Source organism: Takifugu rubripes, chromosome 1 (assembly GCF_901000725.2).
Source record: "Takifugu rubripes chromosome 1, fTakRub1.2, whole genome shotgun sequence".
Lineage (NCBI taxonomy): Eukaryota > Metazoa > Chordata > Actinopteri > Tetraodontiformes > Tetraodontidae > Takifugu > Takifugu rubripes.
The window spans coordinates 22046370-22061819 of NC_042285.1; the positions used below are offsets into that span (position 1 = coordinate 22046370).

The 15450-nt window shown below is 43.8% G+C and overlaps 2 protein-coding genes across 5 annotated transcripts in view; both read left to right on the forward strand.

Annotated features, from left to right (window-relative positions):
• Positions 1-4714, forward strand: part of htr1fa (5-hydroxytryptamine (serotonin) receptor 1Fa) — a 33399-nt gene extending 28685 nt beyond the window's left edge. For both annotated transcript variants that reach the window (XM_029851073.1, XM_029851071.1), the window contains exons 2-3: positions 1063-1177; positions 2051-4714. In XM_029851073.1, the coding sequence (XP_029706933.1) occupies positions 2052-3260 (1209 nt within the window). In that variant the 5' untranslated portion in view covers positions 1063-1177; position 2051 and the 3' untranslated portion in view covers positions 3261-4714. The remainder of the gene's footprint in view (positions 1-1062; positions 1178-2050) is intronic.
• Positions 4715-6323: 1609 nt separating this feature from the next.
• LOC105417425 (zinc finger protein 292-like) lies at positions 6324-15098 on the forward strand. 3 transcript variants are annotated; one of them, XM_011611045.2, is made up of 12 exons: positions 6324-6483; positions 7103-7248; positions 7847-7928; positions 8496-8631; positions 9029-9231; positions 9373-9509; positions 9694-9835; positions 10610-10894; positions 10977-12134; positions 12234-13009; positions 13148-14199; positions 14641-15098. In XM_011611045.2, exons 1-12 carry the CDS (start codon positions 6346-6348, stop codon positions 14643-14645), a joined length of 4260 nt encoding a protein of 1419 aa, XP_011609347.2. In that variant the 5' UTR covers positions 6324-6345; the 3' UTR covers positions 14646-15098. The 3 variants fall into 3 exon arrangements, with proteins under 3 accessions (XP_011609347.2, XP_011609351.2, XP_029702638.1); XM_011611049.2 differs by lacking the exon at positions 14641-15098 and adding an exon at positions 14268-14543; XM_029846778.1 differs by lacking the exons at positions 6324-6483; positions 7103-7248; positions 7847-7928; positions 14641-15098 and adding an exon at positions 14268-14542 and having other exon boundaries at positions 8499-8635.
• The last annotated feature ends 352 nt before the right edge of the window (positions 15099-15450 follow it).

Sequence of the window (15450 nt, forward strand, 5' to 3'; positions counted from 1 at the left end):
GCCATTTTGAGTCAGAATACTCATTTAAAATCTTTAGCACAAGTGAAGCAGATACATTTTAATGACTTTCTGACAGATTATTCTGCAGAAAAAAGATCAAGATGAAGTCAAAAAGGATAAAGACCTTCATAGTTTGGTTTTCGGTTGCAGTAAAGATATAAAAGATTCAGATTCAGATTCAGGTCCTTTATTGTCCCACACGGGGAAATTTACAGTGCAACAGCAAGAGCACGCAGAGAAAAATAAGATAAAATCGAATAGAATAGAATTTGGAATATACAAAGAGGATGTATATTTACAATAATCCAGGTAAATGGATACTCGGCCTCTGTGTACCTGTACATAGTACAGAGGGTGAATACAATATACATATCAGAATATATAATATTCAGATTGTGTTAGCGGGCGTTATGTTTATTGTGCAGTCTGACAGCAGCCGACAGGAAAGATCTGCGATACCTCTCCTTCACACTTCAAAAGAGGAGAAACGTGCATTAAAGCTGCACACTAATAAGAAGATAGGCGATTCGGTTGGTTCCGTGTGTGTTTCTGGACTCTACAGGTGAAGAATAAGATGTTTATATCACTGTCAGTTTTATTATCAGCCATTTTGCTGTGTTAGGGACCTCCTAATTCTCATCTAAGCGAGCTGCGCCCAAACCTCCTGCCTGCTCATCGAGCGCCCTCAGAAGAAACCTGAGAGTCAGAGTTTGGCTGCTTCTGCTCTCTCGATGCACTCAGGAGAAATGCTGTATTCCTCATGTTTCTATAGCAACTGTTCACATTTGTGTCTTTAGGCTGCTTAGCAATGCAGATCTACATTAAAAGGAATATCTGGACAGTTTATTTCATATTACAGCAATAGATCAACTCTTGTTGACCAAGAGAATATTATGGCCTTGGAAAGATCCAAACCAGAGCCAAAGAAGCACACTGATTCCAGGAAGAGAGGTCATATGACATATTTGTCAGTTGTATTTTGGTTGCTATTGCACCTTTTCACTTTTTTGTTCCTGTTTCTTTCACATTTTGATGTTTTTCATTGCGTTCTTGTTTCTCCAGGTCTTGATGAGTAACAGAGGTGGTGTGATGGCAACAACAACAGCCAGGGCACATCAGAGCGGGACGTCTGCTGCACACTGAGCACGCCGGGTGCGAAACTTCGGAGCCCTGACAGGTAAGATTCCTGCCTGATTCATTAAGTGTTTACATCTGTGGGCAAGAATTTCAACACTATTTCCCCCATCTATTCTTAATCTAATGGTTCACTTGAACATATTTGGCATAAGATATCTAAGACCATTGAATGTATGACTATCAGGTTCAATTACCCATTAATTAAACAGAATGTGTATTTGTACCCAGCTGAAACATAAGAGAACCAAACAACTATCTGCTTTACACCCGGGTCAGTTCAACATCCCAACACACGTGCAGCTAAGAAACAGGCACAAATGTCACTTTTACCAGTGGTAAGGGGGGATTTATAGGACAAAACTGGCCATACGACACCAATATGCTAATGCACGCCTTTAAATCTCACTTCTTTGGGTTTGGCTCGTCCCTGACAGACACTTTAGTCTCCAAAGTCAACGAGGGATTAAATAGTATTTGTGGAGGTAAATAAAGAGAATAAAGGTGAGATGAGGACTCTGGGGGTTGTCAGACTTAACAGGGAGCTTCCCCAACATTAACTCCAGTCTCTCTTCTTCTTCACTCATTTCTCAACCCTAAGTCTTATTAAGCTGATAAATATATCTGGGGACCGATGATCCTGACATTCATAACAGCCGATTGTCAGCTTAGCAAATCCAATCCTTCGGGATCTCAATATCATTGCTAGTTAAGCATAACTGGGGTAAATAGCACCTGGCCTACCGCTGTACGTTAACTCTTCCTCAGGCAAATAGCATTGATTTAGAAGATTTGTGCACAAATGCCAACTCTTTTAATGAAATCTTCTCTGAATAATACAATAAGATCAGTATTATTTGTCTTGTAAAACAAAGCTCCTGAGCTCCTTGATGTCTTATGCTCCTCTTTCTTTCAGAATGGATTTCTTCAATTTTACTGAGGGGGTGTTTGCAGCAAACGGCAGTGGTAATGACACCCTAGGGACCCCTAAACTCCCACCCAGGAAGATCCTGCTCACAGTAACCCTCTTCATTGTGGCTGTTCTGACTACGTTCCTCAACTGCCTGGTGATCACCGCCATCGCGGTCACGCGCAAGTTGCACCACCCGGCTAACTACCTCATCTGCTCGTTAGCGGTGACCGACCTGCTGGTCGCCGTGCTGGTTATGCCCTTCAGTATCGTGTACATCCAAAAAGAGACTTGGGTCATGGGTCAGGTGATGTGCACCATCTGGTTGAGCGTGGACGTCACCTGTTGCACCTGCTCCATCCTGCACCTCGCTGCGATTGCCATCGACCGTTACAGGGCCATCACCGACGCAGTGGAGTACTCCCGCAAACGAACGGGCGCCATGGCCGGGCAGATGGTGGCTGTGGTGTGGCTTCTGTCCATCCTCATCTCGCTTCCTCCTCTACTGTGGCGTCACTTCACCGAGGATTCGGAGCAGGAAGACCAGTGCATCATCATCCACCATCACATCGCCTTTACCTTGTACTCCACCTTTGGAGCCTTTTACATCCCACTGCTGCTCATTCTCATCCTCTATTATAAAATCTATCGGGCCGCTCAGACCCTCTACATGCGAAGGGAGGCCAGCCGGGCGAGTCGTCACTCCTGCATGACCAATGGAAGCATGATCCCCTCAACCTACCCAGCCGGAGATGGCGACCTCGACGGCGGACCTCGAAGTCCAGAGCCTCTCAGCCCGGCAGAAAAGTCCTCCGATCCCTCGACGGAGGAACCGCCACGTGAAAGGATGCGCGCACCCAAAAAATCCCTCCAGGGCAAGTCACGGCTGTTTGAGTCACGCCGGTTCGAGTCACGCAGCGAGTCACGTCGCAGTCAGTTTAACCAGGGACCGCGCATTTCGGGCTCACGCGAACGCAAGGCTGCCTACACACTGGGCTTGATTATCGGGGCCTTCATCATCTGCTGGCTACCGTTTTTTGTCAAGGAAGTAATTGTTAATACGTGCAATTCGTGCTATACGTCAGTGGAGATGGCTGACTTTCTGACGTGGTTGGGCTACATCAACTCGCTCATCAATCCACTTATCTACACCATCTTTAACGAAGACTTCAAAAAAGCTTTCCAAAGACTCGTACGGTGCAGTCATTACCTCTGATGGTCATAATTGTGCAGGCTCACACCATTACTGTATACTAGCATACATACACATGAAAGCAAATTAATATCTTTGTCGAGAAAGCGAAACGACTCAGTGCACCTGAGTGCGAAGAATCTCAAGAGGAAAAGGACTGACACCCATTTCCAGACACTTCAGCAGACGCTCCACAGCTTAAATGACACTAGCTCAGCAGTGAGCTTTTCAGCCAAGTTGCACATTGAACTCCTCGTCCTGCTGTTAATAGAAGAGCCTGAGATTTCCTGGATGTTAATTGGTGTGTCTGAAGGGACAGAGACATGTCGGTTTTTAAAAATTGGACCATCTCTGACCTTTGCGAGGTCTGGGCTCTGTGCATTAGTGATCACTCCCATTTAAAGGTCTGGAAATAGCTGACCACTTCGTTCCCTCTAATGACTTCCCTCTATTGAGTCCAGGCTTCTGGCTGAACATGTGTAAAATACTAAAGCATTCCCTGTTGTGACTCTTGTTAACATCTCCTGCAGAAATAACCACTTTCCACCCCTGATATTGGTCCATGGAAACCATGCACAGAATGATAATGAATTTATTTTTCACCATCCAAAAAAATGAAAATTTATTGCCTGTATTTATTAAGTAAAAGAAACCCATTACATTTATGATTACCAATAAATGATAACTGGAACCCTGCATAAGAACAGCTGTTTGTTTTCTTTTCAGTCCACCCTTGCAGTTTATTTTCTCTTCTGGAGCCATTAAAAGTCCCCAGTCCTTTACACTCCCACACTCCAGGAGCAGAATTAGGTAATAATGGATGTGAAAACCACTGGTGGAGAAATCCTCATTACATTAATCCTACTCATATCCTAGGAATAGAAGTACTATTTCTTCACTGCCTCCAAAAGGCCACATGTTGTTGGAAACTGTTGATGAGTCAATGTGAGGGTGTATGTATCCCAGAGAGACAATATAAACTTAAATGCATTTCTGACCAGTATTTGTATGCTGTTCCTGTCATTGTCTACCACTGTGTTCATAACAGACCTCTCATTTGTATGACATTGATCTACTCTTCTCTTATTTTTAACTATTATTTTCACAGTGGGGACCGCAATTATGAGTGTAGTGTGTCCCTGTGTGTGTGTGTGTGTAAAGGTGGGTGGGTGGGTCCGTGTGTGTGTAAAGAATGGAATGAATTAAAGTATATTTTATACGTGTACGTTAATCCTGATACGATGCACTAAAATCTCCGAATTCTTAACGTAAAAATCTGATGTAAATGTGCCCCCTTGTGGTCAACAGAAGGACTTGTTTTTATTTGACCGTGAGGCAGCGTCACCATGAGAACAAAGACATTGATTAACATGAGTCTTGTTCATACAAACCCGCGCAAATAAAGAGATTGGACCAAAATATGCGTGCCTCTTATTTTGCCTTTAAGTATTAGCCATATTATAAGGCACTCATATCGCCCCGTTTAAAATTATATTACTGGTTTGTTTTATGCATTTTGAGTTCTTTTCTTCTTCTTGATTGTTACTTTGTTAGTTCAAGCACCCCCAAGTTCTACATCTACAGTTTCTCTATTTGCAAATGAACTTGCGGAAGCTTCACAGCGAGTCTTCGTTGCCCATTTTCTGTTACTCTTGTTGTAACTGTACACTGGATGGCATTAAAAATGTGCCTCAGTCAGGACTATCAAATTGTCCAGATGCAAAGCCCAGAATGCGATATGCAAACATTAATTATCTAACATAAAGGAGGTCTCCAAATTCAGTTAGCTGTAGATGTTGACCATGTTTATTGCCCATTAAAATTTGGGCTTTTATTGTGATTTTTATCGTGATGGATACAATTGAACAGATGCATAACTGAGTATTAGAGAGCAGAACTGTGCTGAGCAGTGAAAAGGACCCTGAGAAGGAAAATAATTGGAAAATATGAAACTTCCAAATAAGCTATATTTTGATTGAGCCACAATCAAGAGAATGCCGCAACAAGAATACAGTAATTTCAGTCTATGGTTTTAGGAACCCCACAATTTACCTTGCGCTTATAATTGTGATGATTACGATTATTTATTTAATTAACAGACATGGCATGTTGTTAGATTGGAACCACTATTTCAAGTCTTGCCTTTCATAACAAACACCCCTCCTGTTCAACCCTACTGATGCCCTGGACTGTGCAGGAAATATAGATTTCTTTCAACCATTTAATTAGATGTTGACCATATTTTGGTAAAGAAGGCGGTGGTGTTTTGACTCCTGTCAGGCATCTTTGGTTGCCACTGCCAAAAAAAGCAAAAAAAAAAGCATCCCAGGCAGAAGAAGTTTCCTAATCCATATGCCACTCAAAAAGGCGCTTGTTAAAAATTCACTTCGCATGAAAGTGTTTGGAGTGCATTCCCAAACCCACTGAGTTTACAGCTGTCATAAAATCTGTCTCCACACAGCACAAAAACAACTGCATGTGTGGATGAGCGCTCCACAGGGAGCACAAGCACCAGGCATAAATGAGTCTTTTCTTTCTTCCATACAGCTTCAGCTGATTGGCATGAAAACAACTTGCGTTTCTCCTGGGCAGTGATATTTTCTTTACACAATGTATGCAGTGTATTGTGCCGGAGGAACTCATTTCTACTTAAACTGTAAATTTATGCAGTCATACTAATGGAATTCCTTAATTGAAATTCAGTTTTTTAATTATGCTTTAAAAACAGATGGCAGATAATTTTGATGCTAGATGACATTAGTTTTTTCTCCCCCTTAAGTTGATCAGTAAAGAAAAAGATGTTCCAATACAACTCTGTCTTATGAACAATCAAAACATACTTATACAATAGAATATGGATATACAACACAACAATATATTATTGCTTTATTAACTAAGTAAAAGGTGCAGATAGATAGATAGATAGATAGATAGATAGATAGATAGATAGATAGATAGATAGATAGATAGATGTTGATAAGAAAATAAAACTTTATTGATAGCGTTACAAGCAAATGGTTGCCAGATATTTGTTATTTTGTCTCGGACAGTTTGTATGCGTAAAGGGGGATGTGGACGAGCGAACCTGGCATCCGCGTATGCGCTGGATATGGCAGACAGTATGGCGGACAGCGAGAGTGATTTAGAAACAGACGGGCTTGAATTAGCTCTGGACACCTTGTGTAAAAGGCATTGCAGTGACGGATCGACACCGAGGAGCAAAAGCTATTGCTCTGAATTTTGTGAGGTAAGTTTTAAAATTTTAGACGACCCAAACACTCGGTGCGTGTTTAATGCTAACGCTAGCAATGCGCGTTAACGTTAGCTGTCAGCTTAGCTGTGCATATGAATGCACTTGTGTTGCTAGGACGGTTACATGGTTGATTGTAAATACATTTTAAAACCCAACAGAATATGTAATATACCCCTACCACGGTAACATCATGTATTTCTGATGCTGTCTGACGCAACATTTTAATTCAATTTTGTTTAGCTAACAAGTCAAGTAGACGCTTTTGTGTTGCTGTAACAATACCAATAATTCATTAAACTTCTGTGTATTGGTCAGTTGTTAATTGATATTTCCTATTTACAAACAAGTTGCCGGTTCTCAATTGGTTGCTTAGTATACGCATCTTTAAATAAGATATCACATACTGTTTGGATTAAACAACGCACCTGCAAACTCCATTTATTATTGCCGTTATTTACTCTTACAATGTCTGAATCAATCATACTCAACACACCGTAGGAGCTAATGCATTGGGATGTGACAGTGGGAATAAAAAAGGTTACTGTTATGAATAAATGGTCACATATCTAGATTGGTAATATCACAAGCGTATGTGTGTTTTCCCCCCCAACAGTTGGTTGAGGAATACACGAGTCACTGGCAGGTCCCTCTTCCTCAGCTGAAGGTGCTGTGGAGCGCTCTCTGCAGCTTTACCAAAGCCACGGCCGCCTTCCCCAATGACTGCCAGCACGTCCATTATGTCCTCAGCAGCCTTGCCCTGTACGTACTTATCTCTCTCTCTCTCTCTCTCTCTCTCTCTCTCTCTCTAAAGTGGGTTACATGCATAACGATCTTTTTAATCAGAAGAGAACACATGAAGATAAAAAAGCAGCCGTTGAGCAGTTTTGATTGTACTGTGTGTGGTGCGCTTTGATAATCTCAACAGCCCGCTCCTCTAAGGTAAACATCACGTGTGAACGCGTGAAGACACTTGGTATTTGCTTGGTCGGGAATGGGGAAAACCAGCCCCATTATGGGTGGTGGTATTTCAGCCTGTGAAAGACTGGGCTGAGCAGTGGAGGGTTCTCAGTTCGAGCTTTAGTGTTCTGGTAGCAGGGAAAGGTGCCAGAACACCTTCAGAGCACTTCCGAGGTACCCATGAGCAAGGTACCGAACCCACAAATGCTCACATAAGGCCCCATGATGAACTGGTGACTCATCCAGGGGTGGACCGTGCCTTCACCCATATGTGCACCCTCCCTTGACCCCGAAAGGGATGAAGCAGTTAAGAAGACGAGACGAGAGGCCGATTATCATTATGTGTCCTCCACTGAAGTCACCAGCTGTTCTGAACGAATGATCCTTCTTTACCTTGCAGGAGCTTCTTTGAGTTGTTGCTGTTTTTTAGCAAAGAAGAATTTTTGGAAAAGCCTTTAAAAGACATCCTCGATTCATTCCAGGTGAGAACAACTCCTGTTGTGTCGATCAATTCCACACGTCATTGGTTGAAAACATAAACAAGCCCACGTCCAGAGCTGCATCACGTTAATGGAAGTTTAATGTGTCGAAAAAGACTTCATTGAATGTTGAATGGTCAGGAGAGCACAGATTTATTAGCAAAAGCATCTAATATGACTTGCATGCTAATTGCATACTGGACGTGAGGGGCTGTTGCTAGCATGGAGAAACACAAAAGCATCTGGTACCTCTGCCTTATCATGTACCAGAAGAACCTTGGAAACATAAAAGATCTTAGATGCAGACAGGAAAAGGCAGAAGTATTGCTGATGGACAGGCAACTATTTGGTGATTAAACTAGTCTCATTTGTAATATCACAACCAGAATGTATGATTTTGTTCCAGATTGATTATTTTGAATGTTTGCAGACAGCAGTAGTGACCAAACACGCTACACAAATAAGAAATAATAAATAGAAAGAACGACTGCTTATCTGAACTTAAAATGTCAGCCTGGAACTATAATTCAATATGAGCTGAAGAGTCTCTAAATCAAGCGTTTTCTGCAGGAGTGCCACTCTCAGCTCCGTCGGCACAGGAACATCTACCTTCATCACGTGAAGCAGATCATTAAAGCAGGTGGCCCCTGGGAGAACCCGGTGCTTCAGAGGATCCTCAAGGAGGAGAACTTGCCAGCAAAAGAGGGTAGGTCAGTGACCAGAGAGAGCATGTTCTCCCCTCTGAGGCAGCATCAGTGGGTAGTTTGCTGTGTAACCTTTTGGCTTAAATAGAGATGAAATACTTCTTTTGAGTATTCTAGTGGAACCACAAAAGCTCTTTGTAATGACAAAATCAAATGCAGATGGGTGAGATTTTGCTTCCTTGCAAAATGTTAAATCTAACACCCACTTTAGAAATATGTATGTTAGATTTAGTGTGATATTTGCAGCTAATAAAGAAAGGCCCTTTGGGTTTTGGATCCGCATTTGTAACAGAACTGCGCAGCTGCCTCAGTTGTCAGCTTGCTGAATCTTACTGACAGCAGCACAAGTGTTCCTGAATTGTGTGTTTGATCCTGAACGCATCACTCCATCCTGTCCAGTTGAGGACTACTTGAGCTCAGAGTTGCTGGTTTTCTTTGAGCTACGAGTGCGCTACCTGCAAGCCTGCGAACGCATACAAGAGGCCAAGGCTCTGTCTAAAAGCTGCTTGGAGAATTGCGAAGCAGGGAAGCATCTGTATTTCCGCCAAGCCTACCTGACCTGTCTGTACAAAGGCTCACTGCATGAGCATCTTCACAAAGAGGTAAAGTGGCAAAGATTGATTTGAAAATCATTAAGGAGGGAAAATGGGAAGCAAGTGGAGACTGCATTCTGCTGAAGTGAACCAGCTTAATTAGAGCCTGAATAAACTGCACGTTGTCTCGCCGTTCACTGTCTTCATTAGATAGCAGAGATAGATGGCCGCGACGCAGTGGAGATTATCTGCAACACAGAGAGTGTCGAAAAAGATGAGCTGCTGCTTTCAATGTGCAAAACTTTCCTCAAGCATCAGCTGCACAATGGAGATATGTACTATATCTGGTAAGAAATCACCAAAGTTCCTGTGGGATATTACTTTCACTATTATTATTTTTTCGATGAGTCTCAATATCTGCACCCATCACCTGAGATTCAGGCACGTCTGCTGTTTCCTGAGCGAAGGCATTAATGCAGCAGCGTAGCAGCAAGTGATAGAGATGTTTTTGTCCTGGTCGGCCTCCTGCAGGGACCTGGTGTTTATCTGGAGCAGGTTACATCTCAGGGCTCATCCTAGCAGACAAGGCTTCTTGGCTGAGTGCTTGGATTTAGCTTCGTCTGCGACTAATGTCAGAGCCATCTTCCCCTTCATCAAGCTGGTCACCACAGAGGTAACGACTACATTTTAGTTTGTAAACTGATCAAACTAGAAATGCTTCGGAGAGGATCATTTCCTTTCATTTCCCGTCCTGGTGGATTTCAGTCGGTTGAACGTCCTATTGATTGGATTAATTGCTTATCACCCTTGACTTTTAAAGGTGGAGTTTGCAATTTAAAAAAAAATAAAAAAATATATATCAGATTATTTTATTATTTTTTTTTTTAAAACAGTCACGATGACAGTGGTACATAAATAAAGTGATGTGTGAAGTAAATCAGCCCCCTCTGGCCCAGGTTTATGCCTCTAATTAAACCACGAGAATGTGTGACTGATGAAGTGTTAATCATTTCTCGTGCACTCAGCGAGCACACACACACACACACACACACAGTGGGCGCCCGTGGCCTCACGTTGACCTGTTAACTTAGGCTCAGGAGCTGAATCATGATGGAATATAGCATAGAATATAATAATAAAAGCCCATCCCTCAGTTGCTAAATAAGCAGCTACTGATCAATCAAATGCAACCTGCGTTCTGATAACTTTCAAGCTATACTGCCTTGAGGTAGCTCGCTAGTCATATTCATTATGATAATATCTGTTTTTTAATTATCGCAGTTGCGCTATAGAATGCACCCATCATGAAAAGTGCCCTCTGGGGACAGGGGAGCTGCTTTTCTCATGGTCTCAATAATTAAACAATATATGGTTATTAAAGTTACATATAGTGAATATCAGATCATTGTTGATATCTTTTAATTGTGTCTATCTTTGCTTTGGATAGCTGGGCGGTGAAGGCGTCCATGTCTGTCTGGAGCTCTGTACCCGAGCTCTGCAGCTGTGCGACATGCAGGCTGATGTTGTGACTCCATCCTTGGTGTGCAAGACCATCGCTTTCCTGTTGCCTCATGACCTCGAGATCTGCCGCGCCTGTGCGCTGCTGGTCTTCTGCCAGGAACGCAGCCTGGAAGCTTACAGAACCGTCTGCCTGCTCTACATGCTTCCTGACCAGGAACCACACCCTAACAACAGCCCTGTCCGGACAAATGTTCGGTTCCACATTCTGCAGGTAGGAGGGCGAAAGTCGGGGCTTTAATCGATGTCGTAGCGCCATTTTTTGCATAACAAAGTTCAACACCTTTGTTTTCCAGATGTTGAAAGAACGCCTGTGTTTCGACCCTGAGTTCTGGAACCTCCTGACTCTCAGAGCTCACTGCATGGAACTGATGAGTGACAAAGTCCTGAAGGCTGCTGTTCTCAGTGAAATGGAGGAGGAAGAGGAGAATGAATGTAGCAAAGAGCTTTTATTAAACAACTGCCTCTATGACTGCACTAAAGCTCTTGATTCTTGCCAGACCATTGAAGCAGTGGAGAAGCAAGAACGCCCGATAAAACACCGTAATAATGCGGCGGTTGAAAATCGCGTTGACGCATCCAGCGATGCACCTCTGAAGAGGAGAAAATGGAGGAGAAGATTACGACGGAGGCGACAGTCAAAATCTGACGACGAGGGAGACCTTTGTAAAGATCCAGAGTTTAGATATAATCTCAAATCTCCTGGAAGTAAACTCACTGGCTATTCACTGAGACACAATCACACCTGCACAGACAATTCCGCTTCCCTAAAACTGCCTCTGAACAGAAAGAGGGAATACTTGTCGCGATGTGTGAAGAGCCAAATCTTGAAAAGGAAAGGCAGGAAGAAAAGATGGCTGCAGGGTCTTCCAAGACTGGAGCTGATACCAACGGTACCAGAGAAGAAGATCAGAGGTAGAGGGAGAAAGCGGCTGTGGAGGTCTTTACAGAAACTAGAGCTCTGCTACCCTGATAATGAAATATTCAGCACAGAGTTCAGTTTGGAGAAGATCACTGACACAGATGGACATTTGATGGGTATGCCTGTCCTGAAAAATGAACTTCAGCACCAGGGTGAGGCGTTCAACCACCAGCTTCAGCAGGAAGATAATCCTGAGAAAGACAGCGGCTTTGAGGAAAATACTGACATGGACTTCGGCTGCAGCATTCTTCCACAGAGTCGAGAGACGTCTCAAACGCAGCTCAATTCCCGGGAAAATCCTCCAAACGGACCCCAAGCGACTCCAGCAGTTGAAGCCGATGCCTCATTTGACAGTGAATCTTTTGACATGTCCAGTTTTCCAGTGGAGCAGGTGCACAGCTACTGTATTAGGTTAAATCGCCCTGACGGGGAAGACGCACAGCCTCCTGAGTTCTCTGCATCAGAAGAACTCAACGATGACACCGAACCGGAAGCTCAGACCACAGAGGAAACAGAAATGTCCGACACCGAGGTCAGTCAGTAACGATAATGACATCATATCCTGTTTGTAATCTTGGAAAGGTGACAAATGTTTTAAAGGTGCCGATTTTAATGATCTTTTCCTCTCCAGGGAATGTCCACACAGACATGGAGGGACAAAGCCCTCCGTACTCAGAAATATGCTCACGTGAGGCACCACTGCAAATCGTGCCACAAAGACTACAAAGGCTTGAATGTAATGAGGCACGCTCTCTCACACCTGAGGGGTGGCAAAATCCGATGCATACTCTGTGGGAAACGATTACATCAGTTTTCCTCTGCCAAAAAACATATTCTTGAGCACATTGATCAGATGGACAAAGATAAACCATCGGACAAGGAGACCGCCTCGGTGGATACCAAAGCCACTAATGGAAAATCGGATAAAGGGGCAAATCTGAATCAGCCCCGGGACGAAAACGAGACCCCCGTTTCCAACCAGAAAACCAACCAAATAACTAAGAGCAAAAAGAAAGTGCCGACCCTCAAAAGAGAAAATCGAATCATCAGGAACCTGCGCACTCTCATCAAAAAGACATCTGTGCTTCACAGCAAGGGCAAGAACCCGAACGCAAATACGTTCAAGCAGGCCGACTTCCAGGACGACCAAGTGGTCATTAAAGATGGAATGGTGATTATAAAAGATCCCCATCTGCAGGAAACGGATGGGAAAGAGACGCCAGACGGAGAGGCTGTCGACGGCGCGGACAGCATTTACCACCTGTGTCCCTCGGAATCCTGCGACAAAGTTTTCTTAAAGATCAACAGCACGCTCACCAAGCACGCGATCAAATATCACATCAGTGAAGAGAAGGTGCTGGAGAAGACCTTTATGTGGTGCAAGCACAAGTGCATTCTGTGCTCCAGGTAAGACGTGAGTGATGTCGTGGTTTCACTGTGAGCGTTTCAGCTTTAACGCACAATTATGATTAATGAGATGGTTCGTAAATAACACTATTTAATGTTGTGTTTGAAACTTTTACATTTATTGTTTTCTTCTAATAGAAATATACAGTTTCTGGAGCACTATAAGGACCACATGAAGCTCCACTACGCTCCTCTTCAACATTTCTGCTACCACTTGGAGTGTAACATGCGCTTCTTAACACAGCAGGAGCTAAAAGACCACGTCAGTAGCCACCAACCCTTCAGGCCTCAGTGTCGGTTCACAGACTGCGAGACGCTCTTTCCCAATCTTCAGTGTCTTCACGACCACGAATGGAGACACTACGTCCCGGCGCCTCAGAGGGAGGAGCTGCAGGTGAGACAGAAGGTGCAAAGCGCTGAAGCTCCGTGGAAACAGAGGGTGAAGGTGGAGGAGATCTGGCTGCAGAATAAAAAAGAACAGCGGGAACCGTCTTGTAATCAAGCCGCCCTCCAACAGGCCAGAGCTGTGGAGGGTAAAAACCGGCCCACGTTGGATAATCACTCGGCCAAAACCGAGGTCAGTGATGGAGGCAAAGCTGCTGTTAATGGGTGTGAGGACAAGGTGGCAAACCCAGAGTCCACCGTAGCGTTCTCCTCCTCCCAGGCGGGTGATGGCGCTGGTGCTGGTGCTGGTGCTGGTGATGGTGACGGTGCTGGAGAGTCATCGAGCAAAAGCCGTCGAAACAAGCCACCGCTCGTCGTGGACCCTTTGAATGTCAGAGTAGTTGAGGACATGTCCACTTTGTCCGAGGGAATCCAGAAGTCCCTCGGAGAGCCCCACATCACTGAGCATAAATCTTTCCACCCCAAAGATCCCTCCTATGCAACTTTTGTAAAAGCCCCCTTCGTCCGGCCCCCACCCTCGACCTACCTGGACGAGTCCGTCCTCTCCATGCGCAAGAGGAGGACCACTGAGGAGCCCCCTCCCAGGATAAATATGTACTGGAGCTACAAGAGAAAAGAGACCTTGGAAGCGAAGGACGAGCAGAAGAAGAGCGAAGCACGAGAACAAAAGATGAGGACGCGCTGCAACAAATGTCTGTCTTCATTCAGCAGCGTCGAGGAGCTTCAGAAACACCAGGCCCTCAACACGTGCTCGGCACTGTTCGGCTTCGACTCTGACGACGAAAGTAAGTACTGTTAGGTTCAAACTGTTCATATAGCGATGCTGTAACTGCTTACTATCACTCCTGTGCAGAACCCTGACCTGCTTTAACTGATGTTCTATCACCTCGGGAGAGCAGGGGACAGCCTGTCCATCCTGTGACACTCCATCCCCCATTTTCTTATATGTTCCTTCTGTATTATATCATGCTTGGTTTTATCATGTGACACTTACTGTAATCTTACATGTTCGTGTGCTAATAAACCTTGTCAAGGCTCACATTTTGGAGCTCACACTGTGGACGTGTTGTTGGCAAGTAAGACTGAAGCTTCCGTCTCATTCCTCTGAAGGCAACAGCACGGGGAGAAAACTAATCCTTTTCTCCATAACAGTACGATGAGTCAGCAGTTTAGGTAGCAGCCAACGTTTAGTCTATGATTTTACATCTCATGTTCTTTATTTTAAGGTTAACTACGGTGAACTCGAGTGGTCTCCGGCTCAAGACAAGGATTCAAGACCACGAACACTGGAACCTCAGACTTTGTGTGCTCTACTTTTTTCATTATGACAATTTAGTTTGTCGAATTGGCTTCAAAGCAATATATTAAGTCATGTTTCTTCACTTCACTGTTCGCATTATGGACATTCTCTAGAATCTTCTGCTCTTTTTAAGAGCTGTTCCCCTTCAAAGTGATGCCAAAGATGAGTCTTAATAGCTGATGCTACTGATGGCGCATATGAGCAATGTTCACAGCAGTGTTAGAATCTGTCTGCCAACTGGATCATTATATCAGTATTCATTTGACTACGCTATACAGTGATCCCTCGTTTATCGCGGGAGTTGCGTTCCAAAAATAACACGCGAAAAGTGAAATCCGTGAAGTAGTCAGCTTTATTTTTTTTTTATTATTTTACAATGCAATACTGAACTATAGAATGAAACCAAAAATCAAAACCTGTTTTAAAGCCCAAAATTTGTTTAAAACAATAATTTTAATATAGTAATACAAGGTTGGAAACATTGTCACTGGCGTATTTCAGTCCCAGCTGTGCCTCTGCGTCCTGACTCCGCTCCGCTGGAGCGTCTGTTTCTACTGAAGGCGCAGGAGTCTTTCTCCCAGAGAAGAACATTGTTATGGGCAGTTGTTGGCGCTCTTTCTTTTTCTGAGCAAGAAGATTTTTATAAACGGATATGCCACCTTCGATTATATTTGAGAACTGCAATGAACGACTCGCAAAAAAAATCCGTGAAGCAGCGAAGCCGTGAAAGATGAAA